The sequence below is a fragment of the Staurois parvus genome, unplaced genomic scaffold, assembly GCF_062004578.1.
Source record: "Staurois parvus isolate SC_StPar_1 unplaced genomic scaffold, SC_StPar_1.0 ptg001541l, whole genome shotgun sequence".
In the NCBI taxonomy this organism is placed as follows: domain Eukaryota; kingdom Metazoa; phylum Chordata; class Amphibia; order Anura; family Ranidae; genus Staurois; species Staurois parvus.
Window position 1 is genome coordinate 183,670 of NW_028319337.1, and position 21,353 is coordinate 205,022.

Consider the following 21,353-nt stretch of genomic DNA (forward strand, 5'->3'; position numbering starts at 1 on the left):
TATGCCCAGAAAAAATGCCTCAGTTAGTGACTCTTGGATTAGAGTCTAATGAAAAATCCCGCTATGGCTGGCACTTGTAGTCCTCCACGATGTGGATATATCCCTTTAATCATGAGGATGATCGTATACGGCGGTCAAGAATTTAGGCGCTCATAGGGAATAAAAAATGTAGCGACGTAGTATAATACCATTTATTTAAATATTCCAGATAAAAGACTATATTCCACTCACATCATATGCCACGCATAGAGATTAACAAACCAGAAGCGGCGCACCATCCTGAGGATTTACCGCCCTTCCTGACCAGGACATTTTTTGCGTTAATTTAACTGACATTTGCGCGGTCATGCAACGCTGCACCCAAATGTAAGGGGCGGAGACAAGGGGTGACTCCGAAAGGGGGTGTTCCTACACCTGCTCTCTGAGAAAAAAAATGCCCTGGCCATGCCTGTGGGATCCCCATGGAATATGGAAATCATTGTAGCAGGCACAGCTACTACACCACTACTTCCGCGATCTCCACCAGCTTCCACGTCCCGTGCCGAGCAACTGACCTGCTGCTTACTGAACACAGAGGTTCACTCGCTCACGGGTGCCATGCAGGGAACATTGCATTTCTCAATGAATGCAAAGAGTTCTCTGGATGAGCTAGAGACCATGGCATCGCCTCTCCGCCTCTCCGCCTCTCCACCTCCATCTTTGAATGAACCTCACTCACAGCCTATGACCTCCTATGTTTCTATTGGAGCTGGGCAGCTCCTTGGTGCAGGCCAAGCGTCTGGGTTGAGACGCGGTCCCATGGACTTCAATTATGAAACCACACATCAACAGCCCCTCAACTGCCTAAATAAACAAGGCCTGATGCCTTGATGCCTATCGCCATGCCCCTGCTTCCAACATTGTCCGGGACCCCACTACTGTCACACTGTCTACCCCCCTCTCACCTGACTGTGCGCTGCCTGCACCTACCCACCTCCACCAGGTCTGGGAAGGACAGGAGGGGCCCCCCAGTGTACATGCACCAGGGACCACACAGGCTTCCAGGGCAAGGGAGTGCAGTGGGAATGTGCAGGGATGCCAGGCATGGGGATGGTTGTTTACCAGGGTGATGAGGAAGTTGGTTGCCATGGTGAAGGGTGGTTCGGTGCCAGGGTGACGAGGTTATGGGTTGCCAGGGTGAAGGGGTGGTGGGTTAGCGGGGTGACTGGGTGGCTGGTTGCCAGGGTGAAGGGTGGTTGGTTGCCAGGGTGCTGGGTTGCAAGGGTGATGGGTTAGCAGGGTGACGGGGTGGTTGGTTGCCAGGGGGAAGGGTGGTTGGTTGCCAGGGTGGTGGGTTGCAAGGGTGATGGGGTGGTGGGTTAGCAGGGTGTCGGGGTGGTTGGTTGCCAGGGGGAAGGGTGGTTGGTTGCCAGGGTGGTGGGTTGCAAGGGTGATGGGATGGTGGGTAAGCAGGGTGTCGGGGTGGTTGGTTGCCAGGGTGATGAGGAGGTGGGTTGCAAGGGTGATGGGGTGGTGGGTTAGCAGGGTGACAGGGTTGTTGGTTGCTAGGGTGAAGAGGTGGTTGGTTGCCAGGGTGATGAGCGGTTAATTGCCATGGTGAGGGGGTTACTTGGCGTGAGAGTCATCGTTCCCATGTTTGGTCAGGGCAAAGTGCCAACTCACAGGGAGAGGGTGGGGAGTACGTGGGAGACCACTATGGTATACAGATAGCCCCTGCCAGGTTTGGGCCCCTCTGCTGACCCAATGGGTCCCAGGCCTGGTCCAGCAGGACAGCCAGCACCCCCCCCCCCCCCCCCCCCCCCCCATCAGTGGCCCTGGGGCTGACGCCACTCATTCTACTCAATATATATATTTCATGTCCCTGGATGTATTTATGACACATCTGTCAGCACTTCATTTATTTTGATATATTCAGAGCGATTTGTATTCATTTTGTTGAGCTTTCTGGGGCCCTCCGTGGATTAATGACACGTTATTGTCCAGCATTTCATTTATATATAGAAATCTGAGCCGGGCGTTAAATATTCCTCCCATCGCATCCTCAATAACCTTTCAGGGGTCAAACATCAACAAAAAGACTAAAAAATAAATAAAAAGAAACAAAACGTAATCCACGTTTCTACACCGTGCAGAGATGTGGCAGGAGAGTACAAAGATGGCGAAGAAGTCCCCGCCCCTTACCGGAGGGAAGCCATTTTCCCGAAGACTTCCTCCTGCAGGAAAGTAGTAGAGAATGGCTCCGCCCCTCGTAGTCAGACAACGCGAGGGTCACCTTTCATTTCTCTCTAGTGCTGAGAGGCGGCCATAGGGATTGGTCGTTGGATCACGTGATTCTATCCATCGTCCTGTTTTGTTCGCGCTGAGATTAGCAAAATGGCGGCGAATTGTAAATAAAACGAGTGAAGCGGAATTACTGGAGGAGCAAGATGGCTGCCGGAGGTTTCCAAGGAGACGCCCGTGTTGAGCTGCTGAATCTGTGACAGAAACGTCGCCGGGCCCGGGAGGAGGAGAGCGGGTGAGAAATACCGTACAGGGGGTGAGATTACCGTACCGTGCGGTACAGGGGTGTCATGTCTGGGGGAGGGGAGACTATAATGTGACAGTGTCATTCTATCTGTATACATATCGCTGGTTATATTCCTGTTCATGTTTGTCTCTCTGGAGGTCAGGAAACCAGAACCAGACGTCCCGGGGGGGGTGATATCTATCTCGGTACCCGTCCCAGGGGACTGCGTAATCTCTGTCCTGGGGGGGGGGGGAGACTGCGTAATCTCTGTCCTGGGGGGGGGGAGACTGCGTAATCTCTGTCCTGGGGGGGGGGGGAGACTGCGTAATCTCTGTCCTGGGGGGGGGGAGACTGCGTAATCTCTGTCCTGGGGGGGGGGGAGACTGCGTAATCTCTGTCCTGGGGGGGGGGAGACTGCGTAATCTCTGTCCTGGGGGGGGGGAGACTGCGTAATCTCTGTCCTGGGGGGGGGGAGACTGCGTAATCTCTGTCCTGGGGGGGGGGAGACTGCGTAATCTCTGTCCTGGGGGGGGGGGGGAGACTGCGTAATCTCTGTCCTGGGGGGGTGGCGAGACTGCGTAATCTCTGTCCTGGGGGGGGGGGTGGCGAGACTGCGTAATCTCTGTCCTGGGGGGGGGGGTGGCGAGACTGCGTAATCTCTGTCCTGGGGGGGGGGGGGGGGGTGGCGAGACTGCGTAATCTCTGTCCTGGGGGGGGGGGGGTGGCGAGACTGCGTAATCTCTGTCCTGGGGGGGGTGGCGAGACTGCGTAATCTCTGTCCTGGGGGGGGGGGGGGGGGAGACTGCGTAATCTCTGTCCTGGGGGGGGGGGGGGAGACTGCGTAATCTCTGTCCTGGGGGGGGGGGGGGGAGACTGCGTAATCTCTGTCCTGGGGGGGGGGGGGGAGACTGCGTAATCTCTGTCCTGGGGGGGGGGAGGGAGACTGCGTAATCTCTGTCCTGGGGGGGGGAGACTGCGTAATCTCTGTCCTGGGGGGGGAGACTGCGTAATCTCTGTCCTGGGGGGGGTGGCGAGACTGCGTAATCTCTGTCCTGGGGGGGGGGGGGGGGAGACTGCGTAATCTCTGTCCTGGGGGGGGGGGGGGGGAGACTGCGTAATCTCTGTCCTGGGGGGGGGGGGGGGAGACTGCGTAATCTCTGTCCTGGGGGGGGGGGGGGGAGACTGCGTAATCTCTGTCCTGGGGGGGGGGGGGGAGACTGCGTAATCTCTGTCCTGGGGGGGGGGGGGGGAGACTGCGTAATCTCTGTCCTGGGGGGGGGGAGGGAGACTGCGTAATCTCTGTCCTGGGGGGGGGAGACTGCGTAATCTCTGTCCTGGGGGGGGAGACTGCGTAATCTCTGTCCTGGGGGGGGGAGACTGCGTAATCTCTGTCCTGGGGGGGGGAGACTGCGTAATCTCTGTCCTGGGGGGGGGGAGACTGCGTAATCTCTGTCCTGGGGGGGGGAGACTGCGTAATCTCTGTCCTGGGGGGGGGAGACTGCGTAATCTCTGTCCTGGGGGGGGGAGACTGCGTAATCTCTGTCCTGGGGGGGGGAGACTGCGTAATCTCTGTCCTGGGGGGGGGAGACTGCGTAATCTCTGTCCTGGGGGGGGGAGACTGCGTAATCTCTGTCCTGGGGGGGGGAGACTGCGTAATCTCTGTCCTGGGGGGGGGGAGACTGCGTAATCTCTGTCCTGGGGGGGGGAGACTGCGTAATCTCTGTCCTGGGGGGGGGAGACTGCGTAATCTCTGTCCTGGGGGGGGGAGACTGCGTAATCTCTGTCCTGGGGGGGGGAGACTGCGTAATCTCTGTCCTGGGGGGGGGAGACTGCGTAATCTCTGTCCTGGGGGGGGGAGACTGCGTAATCTCTGTCCTGGGGGGGGGAGACTGCGTAATCTGTCCTGGGGGGGGAGACTGCGTAATCTCTGTCCTGGGGGGGGGGGAGACTGCGTAATCTCTGTCCTGGGGGGGGAGACTGCGTAATCTCTGTCCTGGGGGGGGGGAGAGACTGCGTAATCTCTGTCCTGGGGGGGGGGGAGGAGAGACTGCGTAATCTCTGTCCTGGGGGGGGGGGGAGGAGGGACTGCGTAATCTCTGTCCTGGGGGGGGGGGGAGGAGAGACTGCGTAATCTCTGTCCTGGGGGGGGGGGGGAGGAGAGACTGCGTAATCTCTGTCCTGGGGGGGGGGGGGAGGAGAGACTGCGTAATCTCTGTCCTGGGGGGGGGGGGGAGACTGCGTGATCTCTGTCCTGGGGGGGGGGGGAAGACTGCGTGATCTCTGTCCCGGGGTTTCCAATTACGTCCTGTAGGCCCAATCTTTACCCTGGTGGTCTAATCTACGTCCTGGGGGGTCATCTATATCTCGGGGGTCTGATATACACTACATTGCCCCCAGTATTGGTCGCCGCCCTTTCCACACACATGACCTTCAATGGTCTCCCAGTCTTAGGCTGGCCATACATTATACAATTTTCTTGAGAATTTTTCTTTAGATTTACCAAAAACCATATAATTGGAGGTCAAACCGAAACAACACCAGTCAGGTTCCTCCACCCCAAACTGGCTCCTCCATGTCTTTATGGACCTTGCTTTGTGCACTGGGGGGCAGTCATGTTGGAACAGGAAGGGGCCATCCCCAAACTCCTCCCACAAAGTTGGGAGCATGAAAATGTCGCCTTAAAAATTCCCTTCACTGGAACTAGGGGGCCAAGCCCAACCCCTGAAAAACAACCCCACACCATAATCCCCCCTCCACCAAACTTTACACTTGGCACAATGCAGTCAGGTAAGTATTGTTCTCCTGGCAACCGCCAAACTCAGACACGTCCATCGGATTACCAGACAGAGAAGTGTGATTGGTTACTCCAGAGAACAAGTCTCCTCTGCTCTAGAGTCCAGTGGCAGCGTGCTTTACACCACGGCATCTGACGCTTTGCATTGCACTTGGTGATGGAAGGTTTGGATGCAGCTGCTCGGCCATGGAAACCCATTCCATGAAGCTCTCTACGCACTGTTGTTGGGCTCATCTGAAGGTCACACCAAGTTTGGAGGTCTTTAGCTATTGACTCTGCAGACAGTTGGTGACTTCTGCGCACTGTGCGCTTCAGCATGCGCTGACCCCGCCCTGTCATGTGACGTGGCCTACCACTTGGTGGCTGAGTGGCTGTTGTTCCCAGTTGCTTCCACTTTGTTATAATCCCACTAACAGTTGAGCGTGGAATATTTAGTAGCCAGGAAATGTCACGGATGGACTTATTGCCCAGGTGGCCACCTATCACGGGACCACGCTTGGAGTCACTGAGCTCCTGAGAGCGACCCATTCTTTCACCAATGTTTGTAGAAGCCGTCTGCATGCCTAGGGGCTTGATTGTATACGCCTGTGTCCATGGAGGGGATTGGAACACCTGAATCACATGATATGGAGGGGATTGGGACACCTGAATCACATGATATGGAGGGGATTGGGACACCTGAATCACATGATATGGAGGGGATTGGAACACCTGAATCACATGATATGGAGGGGATTGGAACACCTGAATCACATGATTGGAGGGGATTGGAACACCTGAATCACATGATATAGAGGGGATTGGAAAACCTGAATCGCATGATATGGAGGGGATTGGAACCCCTGAATCACATGATTTGGGGGGCGGGGCCAATACTTTTGGTAAAATAGTGTATGTCCTAGCGCTTTCATATACAGTGAAGGTAATGTGTATTTGCTCCCCGGCTGATGTTGAATGTTTGCCCCTCACACAGAAATGATCGGTCTAAAAATCGAATGTCTGATGTATTCTGTCTCTCAGTGTTACAATACAACAACAAATTCAGCAGAAATGCGTCTAACAAATGATGACTGAACTTCCCTGTGAGGACTCAGCCAACAATCAGCTCCAGGAAGATGAAAGAAGGTGTGACGTTCCCTGTGAGGACTCAGCCAACAATCAGCTCCAGGAAGATGAAAGAAGGTGTGACGTTCCCTGTGAGGACTGTTACAATTAGAAGACGCCGATGTGAAGCCAAGCTATCTGCAAGAAGTCCCCGCAAAGTCCCACTGTTGGGAAAAAGACGTGTGCTGAAGAGGTTACAATCTGCCAAAGAGCACATTGACCGGCCTAAAGAGAAATGACCCAACATTTTGTGGACGGATGAAAGTAAGATTGTTCTTTTTGGGTCTAGTGGGCGGAGACAGTTTGTCAGACGACCCCCAAACACTGAATTCATCCACAGTACACTGTGAAGACTGTGAAGCATGGTGGTGCAAGCATCATGATATGGGGATGTTTCTCATACTACGGTGTTGGGCCTATTTATCGCATACCAGGGATCATGGATCAGTTTGAATCCATCAGAATACTTGAAGAGGTCATGCTGCCTTATGCTGAAGAGGAAATGCCCTTGAAATGGGTGTTCCAACAAGACAACGACCCCAAACACACCAGTAAACGTGCAACATCTTGGTTCCAGACCAACAAGATGGACGTTATGGATTGGCCAGCCCAATCCCCGGATCTTCATCCAATAGAAAACTTGTGGGGTGACATCAAAAATGCCGTTTCTGAGGCAAAACCAAGAAATAGAGAAGAACTGTGGAATGTGGTCCAATCATCCTGGGCTGGAATACCTGATCACAGGGGCCAGAAGTTGGGGGACTCCATGCAACACAGATGTACAGCAGTTCTCAGAAACAGTGCGACTACAACCAAATATTCATGAAGTCATTCAAAGGAAAGCAAAATCTTCAAACATTTCTCAGTTTACAGTGGGGCAAAAAAGTATTTAGTCACCATCAATGGTACAAGTTCTCCCACTTACAGAGATGAGAGAGGCCTGTAATTGGCATCATAGGGAGACCTCAACTATGAGAGACAAAATGAGAAAACAAATCCAGACAATCTCATTGGCTGATCTGGAAAGAATTTATTTGCAAATTATGGTGGAAAATAAGTATTTGGTCCCCTACAAACAAGCAAGATTTCTGGCTCTCACAGACCTGGACCTTCTTCTATAAGAGGCTCCTCTGTCCTGCACTCATTACCTGTATCAATGGCACCTGTTTGAACTTGTTATCAGTATAAAAGACACCTGTCCACAACCTCAAACAGTCACACTCCAAACTCCACTATGGTGAAGACCAAAGAGCTGTCGAAGGACACCAGAAACAAAATTGTAGACCTGCACCAGGCTGGGAAGACTGAATCTGCAATAGGCAAGCAGCTTGGTGTGAACAAATCAACTGTGGGAGCAATAATTAGAAAATGGGAGACATACAAGACCACTGATAATCTCCCTCCATCTGGGGCTCCACGCAAGATCTCACCCCGTGGGGTCAAAATGATCACAAGAACGGTGAGCAAAAATCCCAGGACCACACGGGGGGACCTAGTGAATGACCTGCAGAGAGCTGGGACCAACGTAACAAAGGCTACCATCAGTAACACACTACGCCGCCAGGGACTCAGATCCTGCAGTGCCAGACGTGTCCCCCTGCTAAAGCCAGTACATGTCCGGGGCCCTTCTGAAGTTTGCTAGAGAGCATTTGGATGATCCAGAAGAGGATTGGGAGAATGTCATATGGTCAGATGAAACCAAAATAGAACTGTTTGGTAGAAACACAACTCATCGTGTTTGGAGAAGAGAGAATGCTGAGTTGTATCCAAAGAACACCATACCTACTGTGAAGCATGGGGGTGGCAACATCATGCTTTGGGGCTGTTTCTCCGCAAAGGGACCAGGCCGACTGATCCATGTACAGGACAGAATGAATGGGGCCATGTATCGTGAGATTTTGAGTGCAAACCTCCTTCCATCAGCAAGGGCATTGAAGATGAAACGTGGCTGGGTCTTCCAACATGACAATGATCCCAAACATACTGCCCGGGCAACGAAGGAGTGGCTTCGTAAGAAGCATTTCAAGGTCCTGGAGTGGCCTAGCCAGTCTCCAGATCTCAACCCCATAGAAAACCTTTGGAGGGAGTTGAAAGTCCGTGTTGCCCAGCGACAGCCCCAAAACATCACTGCTCTAGAGGAGATCTGCATGGAGGAGGAGATCTGCATGGAGGATGGGCCAACATACCAGCAACAGTGTGTGCCAACCTTGTGAAGACTTCCAGGAAACGTCTGACCTCTGTCATTGCCAACAAAGGATATATAACAAAGTATTGACATGAACTTTTCATATTCACCAAATACTTATTTTCCACCATAATTTGCAAATAAATTCTTTCCAGATCAGCCAATGAGATTGTCTGGATTTGTTTTCTCATTTTGTCTCTCATAGTTGAGGTCTCCCTATGATGCCAATTACAGGCCTCTCTCATCTCTGTAAGTGGGAGAACTTGTACAATTGGTGGGGACTAAATACTTTTTTGCCCCACTGTATATAGTGAATGTTTGAGTTTGTAAAGAATACAAACACTGCGATTTTTTTTTTTTTTTTTTTTTTTTTTTTTTTTTTTGAACCATCTAATATTCACTTTTCTTCCATTTTTTTAGAGGAACAACACAAATTTGATGTATTTTTCTTCATGTTGTGATTTGGAATGGAATGTGTCCTGTTCCCAATGCATTTGTGTGGATGGAAATAAAAGCTATTAGGATTTTCAGCTTTAGTCACTTTTTTCAACACACTGCTAATATTTTGAACACAACTGTACGTCCCCTCGGACTGGCGTAGGTCCCCTCGGTCTGGCGTAGGTCCCCTCGGTCTGGCGTAGGTCCCCTCGGTCTGGCGTACGTCGCACACATGAAGGGACAAGTCAATCGCGTCTTTCCAGAAAACGTCAGGTCCGGTATGTTTGGGACGTCATGTCACACCACTGACCAAGCACAGCTGTTTATTTCCTGACCACCTGGGAGGTAACCGCACCAATTCATTAAGAGTGACACCATAGGTGATTCGCTGGATGAGAGTCTCTGGAGAATGGCCCCTCCAGTATTATGGACTTGGCTGTGCACCATACTTCACCTGAGGCAAACCCCGGAGCTGGGAGTCAGAGCTCTGGATGCTGAATCACCCCTTCCGCCACTGAGGCCCAGTTGGCTTATACAGGGTTGAAGAGTCTCTCTGTCTGCCATCGTGTGTTCTAAGTCAAGGTTAGCCCTGCCCCCCCTCCATCCACATTTATCTCCATTGAGTCCAGGCTGTCACCAACCCCATTGGACCTGGGATGACACCATCGTAGACTTCTGCCTGAGTCAGGATTCAGTCCCACCTCTGCCATTTAATTGTTGGACATCATTTCTGTCCACTGAAATTCTAACCTTTCATAGGCGAGGCTCCGATTTGGGCAGAATTTGAGACCCTGGGTACAGCCTTACTGTTGGACTAGGATGCTTCATAGAACCAGGACTGATTCCTTGGGGAAGCTCATGACCAACATGGCGGATCGGAGAGCAAAAACAGAGTCTTCTCTTCTGTCATCTCCATCAAATGAGTCTTCCAATTCTCTTTCCTTTCACAGGATGTCGGCATGTGAAGAAGACAGCGCTGTTCCGGCTCACCGGGCCCCTCAGCCCCTCTCACTGGCCCCCGATCTGGCACAGGCTCACCCACTGCTGGACATCTCCCTGACACCAGACAAAGGAGGCGGGATATTGCGCAGAGAGCCCTCCGGGAGGAAGAAGGGACCACGGCAGGTGAGGCCACAAACTTGGTAAAGCAGAACTCCAATGAGGGTACAATTTATATTGTTCTCAATCACCACCATAATAATAGGATTGCTTTTACATTTTATGATTTTTTAATTTTTTTTATTTTATAAATTTTTTCTTTAACCCCCCTGGCGGTATTCCCAAGTGCAGCTCGGGGTTAATTATCAGTGCCAACAGCGGTAACCCCCCCCCCTCCCCCGAGCTACACCCGGGATTACCTTGCAGTGTTGCTCCGGGATCCCTCGATCACATACCTTGTCCTGCGCTCCCGCAATTTTCCCCCCTGCAGCGTCCCCGGCCGATTCCGGGTTCCAGTCCCTGCGATGTCAGGACGTACAGGGGATGGAACTGGCGGGAAATTTAAAAATGTGAAAGCGTGTCATTCACTCAATACACTAAAATCGCATAGTATTCTATTCCTGTATCAAACCATTTCACATACATTTTGTCCCGAGTGCTTTGTCCGGCGCCCTGCCTGCATTTTTACTGTTCTTTCTGCCTGGAAACTGAGAAACGTCCATGGCGTCCAAAAAGCGTCCCTTTAGGTCAGACGCGGTTTTAGACCGGCTAGAGAACAGCGATAGTAAATCAGAACCACTTGCAGAATTGAGTGATAATGATTGGTGGGGGAAATTCATCATCAGACACTGAAAACGATTCTGCGACTGAGCTCAGCGATGTGCGAACTTGGCGCTCTATTTCACATTTCAGGGTTTTTGGTTTGATTATATTATTGAATTACATTTTATTATATTTTTTATGATTATTTAATAAATTTATGGTTTAAAATTTTATCATCCCCGGGATGTTTACTAGACTCTTGTTCGGACAGATTTCAGTGAGTTATTCCTAAAAATGACAGGCCGACAATTTATAAAAAAACAAAAAATTTTTTCCATGCAAAAAATGTACCGCTTTGAGCACCGAAATATTGACACCATACCACTAGGGAGGTTAACAAAGTGTGTGTGTGTGTGTGTGTGTGTGTGTGTGTGTGTGTGTGTGTGTGTGTGTGTGATCTCACACATACAGAGCCAGATGGCAGATACCAAAAATGTACAGTGGGGATGGAAAGTTTGGGCACCCCAGCTAAAATTTGTATTAATGTGCATAAAGAGGCCAAGGAAAGATGGAAAAATCTCCAAAAGACATCAAATTACAGATTAGACATTCTTATATGTCAACAAAAGTTAGATTTTATTTCCATAATTTACACTTTCAAAATAACAGAAAACAAAAAAATGGCGTCTGCAAAAGTTTGGGCACCCTGCAGAGTTAATATCTTGTACTGCCCCCTTTGGCAAGTATCACAGCTTGTAAACGCTTTTTGTAGCCAGCCAAGAGTCTTTTTGAGGTATCTTTGCCCATTCTTCCTTACAAAAGTCTTCCAGTTCTTTGAGATTTCTGGGCTGTCTGTCACGCACGGCTCTTTTAAGGTCTATCCATAGATTTTCAATGATGTTGAGGTCAGGAGATTGTGAAGGCCATGGCAAAACCTTCAGTTTACGCCTCTTGATGTAATCCCCCGTGGATTTCGAGGTGTGTTTAGGATCATTATCCATTTGTAGAAGCCATCCTCTCTTTAACTTCAGCTTTTTCACAGATGGCATCAAGTTACCATCCAAAATTTGCTGAAATTTTATTGAATCCATTTTTCCTTCTACTCGTGAGATGTTCCCTGTGCCACTGGCTGCAACACAACCCCAAAGCATGATTGATCCAACCCCATGCTTCACAGTTGGACAGAGGTTCTTTTCATTAAATTCTGTGCCCCTTCTTCTCCAAACGTACCTTTGCTCATTCCGGCCAAAAAGTTCAATTTTAACCTCATCGGTCCACAGAACTTGTTTCCAAAATGCATCAGGCTTGTCTATATGTTCATTTGCAAAGTTCAAACGATGATTTTTGTGGTGAGGACGTAGAAGAGGTTTTCTTCTGAAGGCTCTTCCATGAAGACCATATTTGTACAAGTATCTCTTTATAGTGGAATAGTGACCACAACTCCAGTGTCTGCCAGATCTTTCTGGAGGGATCGTGCAGTCAAACGTGGGTTTTGAATTGTTTTTCTCACAATCCTGCGAGCTGTTCTGTCTGATATTTTTCTTGGTCTTCCAGATCTTGCTTTAACTTCCACTGTTCCTGATGACTGCCATTTCTTAATTGCATTCCGAACAGAGGATATTGACATCTGAAAACACTTTGCTATCTTCTTATAGCCTTCTCCAGCTTTGTGAGCGTCAACTATTTTCAGTTTCAGTTTTCTAGACAACTGCTTAGAAGAACCCATGGTGCTGATTGTTGGGGCAAGGTCAGATGAGTCGGGGCATTTAAAACCTTTGAGATTGACATCATCTGGTCTTCCCAGACGATGATTGAGAACAATCCATGACACTGGCAGGTCTCAGCTTGGCAAAGGGGGCAGTGCATGCTATAAATTCTGCAGGGTGCCCAAACTTTTGCAGACGCCATTTTTTTGTTTTCTGTTATTTTAAAAGTGTAAATGATGGAAATAAAATCTAACTTTTGTTGACATATTATAAGAATGTCTAATCTGTAATTTGATGCCTTTTGGAGATTTTTCCATCTTTCCTTGGCTTCTTTATGCACATTAATACAAATTTTTAGCTGGGGTGCCCAAACTTTCCATCCCCACTGTATAGTACAAAATAAGACATAGCAATGTGAAGGTCAAGAAATATTATTTTATTATTTATGTTGTCTTTTTATTAGTAATTAACTTTCTATTTTTTACTAATTATATATTTTATTTATTTTAGAATTAATTTTATTTGTTTTATTTTTTTTATAATTTATTTCTTTTTATATCATTTTTTATTTTATCATTACATTATTTTATTAGTAATTTATTTCTGTTTTTCATTTCTATTATATATTGTATTTTTAGGATTTATTATTCAGATTTATTAAAAATAATAAATAACACACAAACTTTTTTTTTTTTTTTTTTTATTTTCTTTTTCCATTTATACATAATACTTGATCATTTATTCTTATTAACTATCATCCCCAGGTTCGCTTCGACGTAGATGAAGAGGCATCAGAGGAGGCCGCTTTCCCAGGTTCCCTTGCGGCTCCCAGAATACACAGCAGCGAGGTGTTGAAGCAGGAAGTGCGGGTCCAGGCACGGAGGGAGTTTGATACTGAGAGTGCAGTGCTGAGCGAGCTGGGGCGATCCTATCGAGTGAAGCGCAGTGTGGAGAGCGAGGCCTCCAGAGGTGAGGGAAGAGGTGAAATGATTGGCTGGTGGAGTGGGAGGAGTCCTGCGTTTCTCTGATATCCATTTTTTTTTTTCTTCCTCCAGCCCTGAACATGTGTCGGGAGCAGAACCTGTACCGGGGTCTGGTGAGTGTGGAGCCGCCGAGTGAACATCTCCAAAGACTGACTGCCCGGCAGAGGAAGGCCGAGCACAGAGAGGTGAGCACCCTATCACGTCAATGCACCCAGACTCCACCTTTTATACAGCTTCTGTGGTTGTGGGGTGAAGGCAACAGAAGCCTTCTATTTAACAAACTCCACCCAAAAAAAACCCGCAATGACCATTTTGGTTTTGGGCAGCCATGGCAACGGTACCCAGTTATAGACAGGATTTCCCAGAATCCTTTTGCTGCCCCTGTTATTGGCCCACTGCTTGTCCTTGACTTCCACGCAGATCTCTTGGCCAAATTCAGGCAGTCTATGGCCTAGAATATGGCGTACTCCTTTTAATTGCAATCATTATGGAGTTTTTGGTTGTTGCTTGGCTGAGGGGATGCCTGCGGTTTGCTGCTTCATATTTCATTACAGGGACTGATTGTGCGATGAGAGGAAAGGTATACCTCTTCTTAACCCCTTCAGGTCCGGACACTTTCACCCCCTTCCTGTCCAGGCCAATTTCCAGCTCTCAGTGCGATGACATTTTGAATGACAATTGCGCGGTCATGCAACACTACCCATATGATTTTTTTTTTTTTTTTTTGAGACAGATAAAACTTTATTTTGGTGGTTTTTATTCGCCACTGGGATTTTTTTTTTTTTTTTTTTTTACTGATTGCTGTTACACCCATAAAGGCTGTAAAAGCAATAATTTCTCCTTCTCTCTGGCTGCATTCTTACAGCCATTGAGAGATACTGTGTGAGCTGTGATTGGTCACAGCTTGTCACATGGTACAAGGCTGTTGTGAATAGCCCTGTACCATGTGACCTCTGTGATCATTCACATGTAGTAAGAAATGATGTCAGGGAGTGACATCTTGCTTACTACTATTCATGTGATCACTGATTGGCCAATCAGTGATCACATGATCGGGACCTCGCACTCCCAGGGAGCGCGCACAGGCAGGGAATGTGGGAGGATGTTTATAAACGGCAACCCGCCCCTGCACTGCTCCCTTTCGGCCGTTTATATACACGGGCCGGACGGGAAGAGGTTAATCTCATATGTTAAGGAATAGCATTGGAATGACCGGTATTAGAAACTGCAGCGTGTCCTATAGAGCCCACCTCATTTCCTGGCTGGAGGATGCCCAGTCACAGTGAATATCTGTAGATCTGGGTTATAGTGCCACCTGCAAGAGTAGGATGCTAGGTACGAACACAAACTGTCTAAGGGTGGTCCCTGCTGCTGAGTGACAATGTGCATGTATATAGATCCTGTAGTCCACCCAGACCTGCCATTGAGTTCAAGCAGTTACCTGTGACAGCAGGTTTGGCTGCGACAGTCCCACACACAGAAAACTGAGATCTTTCTGACCCCCAGTTAGTGTCCCTCCACAGGCAGCAGCAGCCTGGTCCTGGCCATCTCACTCAAGGTCCTGGCTTCACTGCACAAGAGGATGTTATCCAGGGGACTCCTGTGGAAAGTGTGGTACTGGGGGAGAGGTCCACCTATCCTGGCCACCTGTGCTTGCTCTGAGGCTTGCACCTGCCATTGTCCTATGTAGCGCCTGCACTGGGCTTGTAGTGGCACCACTGGCTGGGTTCCCCCTGAGGCTGTGGATTTTGAGGACTACTCCTGTCTGGAGATCATTGCCATCATACTGTTTTGCTGTTCTGTAAGCACTGGCACATGGAGGGGGCAGTTTTTTGAGGTCTAGGCTCACTGATGGATGCAATTGTCTCTGCTAGGCTTGTGGACAGTGGGGTAGCTACAGGGGTTGCAGGGGTTGCATTAGCAAGCTTGGTCAGACAGTAAACTCTCAGCAAAGTGAAGGCAAAAGCGGGAGATGTATCTTCCTGAGTGCTGTGCTCTCTGCCTCCCCCTACAGTCCTGCACCCAGCTGTGTGAGGGAAGGAAGGTGCTGTGTTGCAAAGCATTCCGCCTGTCCCGAAGGCGCACTACAGGGCATTCCGTCTAGTGGTGGAACTACCAGGGTTGTAATGGTTGCACTTGTGACCAGGCCCTGGTGGGGGGGGGACCCCAAGACCACAAAAAGGGGGCCTGCTGCAGAACCATGTGAAAGGGTCCCACTGCAGGACCGTAATAAAGGTCCCACAACAGGATTAAAGAGCTCTGGGATCCAGGGCCCAGAGGGAAGAGTCTCGGAATGAATGGGTTGGGGTGGCTCTTCATGGTTTTTTGCATCAGGGCCCTGAAAGTTCTAGTTACGCCTCTGTTTGTGGACCTACCTGGGGCTCTTCTGGGGCTCCCCTCCTTTTGTTGCACAGCCTTAGTTGGTGCAGGTGTTGCCTCGGTTGTGGCTGACATGACTGTGCGATCCGCTGGCTCCCTTTCTGTGAAGCTGTTGGGTAAAGGGTCTCCCTTAGTTCGTGAGAGTTGTGGACTTCCCTGTGTGGACACCTTCCACCGCCGTGTGTCTCCTATGCGTCTGTCACTTTGTCCCAAATGTTCGGTTCTGCGTTGGACACTGGGGCCCCGGATGATCTTATGCCCCTAGAAGTCTTTTCCATTGCTATGGATGGCTTAGTTTCATGTATTGAGGGGGCCTTTTCCCACAGACCCTCCAGAAAGCATACTCTACCTCCCCCTTCCCTGTCTGAGGCAGCTGACATTGAGGAGGATGAAGCTGTGGTCTTGGATGCATCTGCACTCCCTGTACCGACCTTGTCTGCAGGCGTTGAGGCGATGTTGGCCTAGCCATCATTTAGAAGAAAAAACTGGTCTTGGTATTTAAGTCTGTGAAGGAAAACCTTTAGGATGAGGATACTCTTCGTATCTCTAAGAAGCATAAGACATGGCAGGGAGACGTCACCTCCAAGGTTAGACTTTGTGGCATTCCCTGCACAGGGGGTTTTCTTTTCGGCCCGGGTCTCAAGACAGTGGTGGATTGCACCACAGACAGGAAAAAAGCCTTTCCCCTTAAGAAAAAGCTCCAACTGTGGGGCAAAAGGGGAATCTCATTCCCCAGAAGCGGGGACAAGCCATCAGGCCAGAAGTACAGAAAAGGCCCTGGGGTAGAAAGGAAGGGGCAGGGGAAGAGCAAATTATTATTTAATTTCCCCCGCCCTCCTGTGTAGCCACAAAAAAATTTGCAATAACGGTGTTCCCCCGGTGGGAGGAAGATTGGGGGGGTCTTCATCCCACAGTGAGAAGCGGTGTCCTCCAGTCCCTTCATGCTGGGTATAGTGAAAAGGGGGTACCTCCCTGGAATTCCGGAGACCACCACCACAGAGGCTGTTGGTGACCGAGCTCCCAAGATGTGCAGAGAAGGCTTCGGCCCTGCTCGCTTCTTTGCAGGAATTGGAAGAGCAGAGTGTTGTCATCAGGGTCCCTTCCACAGAGATCGGCCGGGGTTTCTATTCCCATGTCTTTGGGGTCAGAAAGCCCTCAGGGAAGTACAGGCTCATACTGAACCTCAGGCCCTTGAGTGAGACCATAAAATACAAGAGATTCCGTATGGATTACATTTTCTCGGGCAGGTCTCTTCTTCCTCCCAACTGCTTTCTGGCCTCAATAGACCTAAGGGACACCTACCTACACGTTCCAATTGCGGATGCTTTTCAGAAATTCCTCAGGTTAGCGGTACGGGCCCCCAGGGGAATCCTTCACTTGCAGTTCCAAGCCTTGCCCTTTTGGGCTTTCCTCCTCGCCAAGGGTTTTCACAAAGATCATGGCCGAGGCCCTGGTATCTCTGTGTCTAAGGGGAGTCTCAATGGTGGCTTACCTGGATGACCTATTGTTTGCAGACTCAGAGGAACAGCTGCCATGGGACACAACTTTGGTGATGAGACACCTGGAGAGCTTAGGTTGGCTAATGAACTTAGCCAAGCCAAATTTGGTCCCGGCCCAAAGGATGGTGTACCTAGGCTACAAACTGGATTCCACCCTTTAGGATTTTCTCCTAGGGTAGAAAAGTTTCTGAAGTTGGACAGGGGAATCGGGCAGCTGCTAGGGAACCAGACTGTGTCCCTAAGAGTCCATGTCGGTGTTGGGCCTGCTAACCTCGTCCATCCCAGCGCTACAGTGGACAGGTTTGTATTTGCAGCCCCTCAAGCTGTTCATTCTGGATGTCTGAGATCGCCGGTGGGAGCCTTTGGACTCTTTGGTACAAGTACCCGCCCCCCGGTGAAGAGGACCCTCTAGTCGTGGAGGAGATCAGCCAATTTGGCTCAGGGACTGTTGTGAGTTTTGCCCATCTCCAGGGAAGTTGCAACGGATGTAAGCACCAGAGGTTGGGGAGTGCACCTAGAGGGGTCCGTGGCGCAGGGTTCTTGGCTACCAGAAGAGGGGGGACAGATCCTCAAACTGGAAAGCTCTCCAAGTGGTATGCGGGCCCTTGTGGCCTTCCAGAGCAGCTATGGGGACAACCTGTGGGGGTTTTTTCCGACAACTCCTCCATTGTGGTGTATGTCAACATACAGGGAGGGACTCGAAACAAGACTGTGGTCCCTGGCCTCGGAACTGCTGACCTGGGCCAAGACCAATGTAGCCGCCTTATCTGCTGCCCACCTGAAGGGAGATCTGAAGTGGCAGACTTTTTCAGCAGAAGGCAGCTGAGGGAATTGAAATGGGTGCTCAGTTGGGAGATCTACCAAGCCATCGTGGGGGTCCCCATTCATAAACTTTTTTTTTTTCTGCATCAGGCCAGAATACCAAAGTCCCGGTCTTCTCCCTAACTGTTGGGACAGAGTGTTTGGCAGTGGATTCACTAGTACAGCGGTGGGACTTTCCCCTGTGTTGCGTCTTCTTCCCCCCCAGTCTCCTTATTGCCAGCAGTTCTGAGGAAATTCAGATCCGAACTTCCATGATCCTGATAGCCTTGCACAGGCCCAAAGGGCTTGGTTTTTGGCCCTCGCGGTCCTAGCAGTCTACCCTCCTTGGATATTGCTGTGCTGAGAGGACTTTCTTTCTTAAGGTCTGGTCCTTTTGTCCTCCCCAGGTAGACAGATGGAACTTAGCGGCCTGGTTTCTGAGGAATAGCTGCTGAGGAGCAAGGGGTTTTCAGCTAGGGTAGTGTCCACCCTCCTAAAGAGGAGACACATTCTATCTACCCTCCTCCCCCTTTTTAAAAAAAAAAAAAGGTCTGGAAGCTCTTCACAGATGGTGTGCTCAGACTTCCTCGGAAGCATAAAGCTTAATTTCAGTCCTGGAATTCTTGCAGGCGGGGGCCGACAAGTGGCTAGCGGTGAGTACGCTGAAAGGCCAACTGTTGGCGCTTAGTGTATTCCTGGAGTCTCCCTTAGCCAGGGATGAGCTGGTGGCAAGATTCTTTAAATCCTTGATCTTACAAAAGCCAGTAAGAGAGGCCCTTTCCAAAGTGGAACCTGACGACAGTGCTTGATGTACTGACAGGCCCACCGTTTGAACCTCTGGATTCAAGTTCCCTCACAATCCTGACACTCAAGACCGTATTCCTGGTAGAGGTTACTACAGCGAGGAGAGGGAGTTGGAAGCCCTATCGGTTAGGGCCCCCTTCCCCCAAATTTTTGCGGATAGAGTAATGTTGAGGATGGACCTGGCCTTCTTACCCAAGATTGCCTCATTTTACATCGAGGCTGAGAAATTACTTTACCTTTTTATGCTAACCCCTCGCGTGACCAAGAAAGGAAATATCACATGTTGGATGTTAGAAGATGTGTTTTCTCTTTATTTAGATAGGATTGAAGGGATCAGGAAGTCAGATTCCCCTTTTTGTATCATTTTCAGGAGGGGTTGTAAAGCTTCTAGGAGCACCTTAGCTAAGTGGTTGAGACTGGCAATTAGGTATATCTGAGGGTCTGGAAGTTCCGGAGGGTATTGTGGTGCACTCAACCTGGGCCATGGCGCCCACGTACGCTGAGATGGCTGGTGCGACCCCAAGACAGATATGTAGGGCTGCTACCTGGTTCAATTGTAACACCTTTTGTTAAGCATTACAGACTTGACCTGGTCTTGGTAGAGGAGCAGGCCTTTGGATGCAAGGTTCTGCAAGCGGTGGTCCTGCCCTAGGGGTGAGTGCTCGCGTATCCTATCAAGGTGCTGTCCTGAAAGATGGGGTGGGGAAAAAGCAAAGTTACAGTAACGCCTTTTCCAGGAGTCTTTCGGGACAGTGCCAGTTACCCACCCTCATGTAGCATTTGGTTATAAGGTAAGGGTTTTTCTTATGTCTTGTATTCTCTCCCCAGGTGACCTGAGGTGCTAAGTCATGAACTGAGGCCAGGTGACCTGAGGTGCTAAGTCATGAACTGAGGCCAGGTGACCTGAGGTGCTAAGTCATGAACTGAGGCCAGGTGACCTGAGGTGCTAAGTCATGAACTGAGGCCAGGTGACCTGAGGTGCTAAGTCATGAACTGAGGCCAGGTGACCTGAGGTGCTAAGTCATGAACTGAGGCCAGGTGACCTGAGGTGCTAAGTCATGAACTGAGGCCAGGTGACCTGAGGTGCTAAGTCATGAACTGAGGCCAGGTGACCTGAGGTGCTAAGTCATGAACTGAGGCTGGTGTTGGGAGGCTGCATTTTTATTCTGGATTTAGGTGTTTCCTTGGCTCTCTCAAGGTGCTGTCCTGAGACTCCTGGAAAAATGGCGTTACCCTAAATGTAACTTTTTTTTTTATTTTATTTTAAAAAACTTCTTCTGCAAGGAGTGGCCATGACCAACTAGGTCATTCAACAAAACCATCAAGTCCTCCAAGCCTTCCATCTCCTTGGGCTCAAAGCACTCCTGACAACCCAAATCTGCCTAGTTCACCAAGGAGGGAAGGGTGTCAGGTCGGGGTCGTCCTCTGGATTTGGCAGGTCTGTAGTTTTCACATGTCTCAGACAACTGGGTCTACAAGTTGATCGTTTGTATCTAGTATCTCACTCCTGTGGGTGGCGCTATAACCAATTGCTCAACATCTGTTTCCTTCAATATATGTAGAGAAAAGGATTTTATGGTAAGAATGATGAGGAAATGTCCTCTTCCTGTTGTACAGAGGCTCTCTATTTCCTGGCTGGCAGAGCACCTCCACCACTCCAGTCACATGTCCTGATCTATCTGTGTCACTTTCCTCCCTCAGTTGCAGGTCCCTGCAGTGGATGGCCCAGACATCTTTGCCTTTTCTGATGCCGCCGAGCGATTTACGGAGACTCCACACCTGAGTGTAGAAGGACTGCCACCCTTAACCTTGAAGTCCCGCACCCGACCTCCACATACTGCGTTCACCATGTTCCATAAGCTGGGGGAATGGGCGTCCTAGCATTGACCACCATTCACGGAGGGCTGCCAATGCTTTGTACAGTTTTGTATTGACTATTTTTATTAATAAAGTTATTTATAATTTTTTTTTTTTTAAACTATTAAAGAGAAACTGAGATGAGATTTGTGTCCTGTCATTCCTGGAAGGTCAGAGGCTCTAGGAAGAGGTGCCTGCTTCTAGAAATTGTCAAGAGAGGCCGGTTGATTGGCTGCTCCAAAAAAAAAAAAAGCTTCATTTTGGTGCTTTCTCATCTAAAAACTCAGTACTCTTTATTGTCTTGCCCCTGGCCCATACATATGGATGTGGACCGTATTCTGTATGGCCATGCATATCTGCCCCTCTATTCTGGGCTGGGACTGCTCTCAATTACATGTCCAGCACTATCACCAACCACTCCTGGTCACATAGTAGGCCAGGCTATGATCATGGGATCGCTGTGACAGCCAATCACATGACACTTCTGGCATTTGAACCCATTACGGGTCCAATGAGAACTGAAAGGGTTTAAGTGCAAAAAAACAAAATAATATGGGAACGGTGTTTTGCTAAAAATGAAACTCAATGAGATGGGA

At 49.6% G+C, this 21,353-nt stretch overlaps 1 protein-coding gene across 2 annotated transcripts; it reads left to right on the forward strand.

Moving 5' to 3' along the window:
* The first annotated feature begins 2,339 nt into the window (after positions 1 to 2,339).
* Positions 2,340 to 20,901, forward strand: LOC149435328 (protein phosphatase 1 regulatory subunit 35-like). Of its 2 annotated transcripts, none has more exons than XM_089662781.1 (5): positions 2,340 to 2,536; positions 9,978 to 10,152; positions 13,199 to 13,403; positions 13,490 to 13,602; positions 20,602 to 20,901. In XM_089662781.1, exons 2-5 carry the CDS (start codon positions 9,979 to 9,981, stop codon positions 20,779 to 20,781), a joined length of 672 nt encoding a protein of 223 aa, XP_089518907.1. In that variant the 5' UTR covers positions 2,340 to 2,536; position 9,978; the 3' UTR covers positions 20,782 to 20,901. The 2 variants fall into 2 exon arrangements, with proteins under 2 accessions (XP_089518907.1, XP_089518906.1); XM_089662780.1 differs by having other exon boundaries at positions 2,341 to 2,515.
* The last annotated feature ends 452 nt before the right edge of the window (positions 20,902 to 21,353 follow it).

Bases quoted from the DNA above. Each gene is read 5' to 3' on its own strand.
- LOC149435328 (XM_089662781.1), top strand. From the start codon at position 9,979: ATGTCGGCATGTGAAGAAGACAGCGCTGTTCCGGCTCACCGGGCCCCT. The intron at 13,404-13,489 runs GTGAGGGAAGAG...TTCTTCCTCCAG, and splicing joins GGAGAGCGAGGCCTCCAGAG to CCCTGAACATGTGTCGGGAG. The intron at 13,603-20,601 runs GTGAGCACCCTA...TTCCTCCCTCAG, and splicing joins GGAAGGCCGAGCACAGAGAG to TTGCAGGTCCCTGCAGTGGA.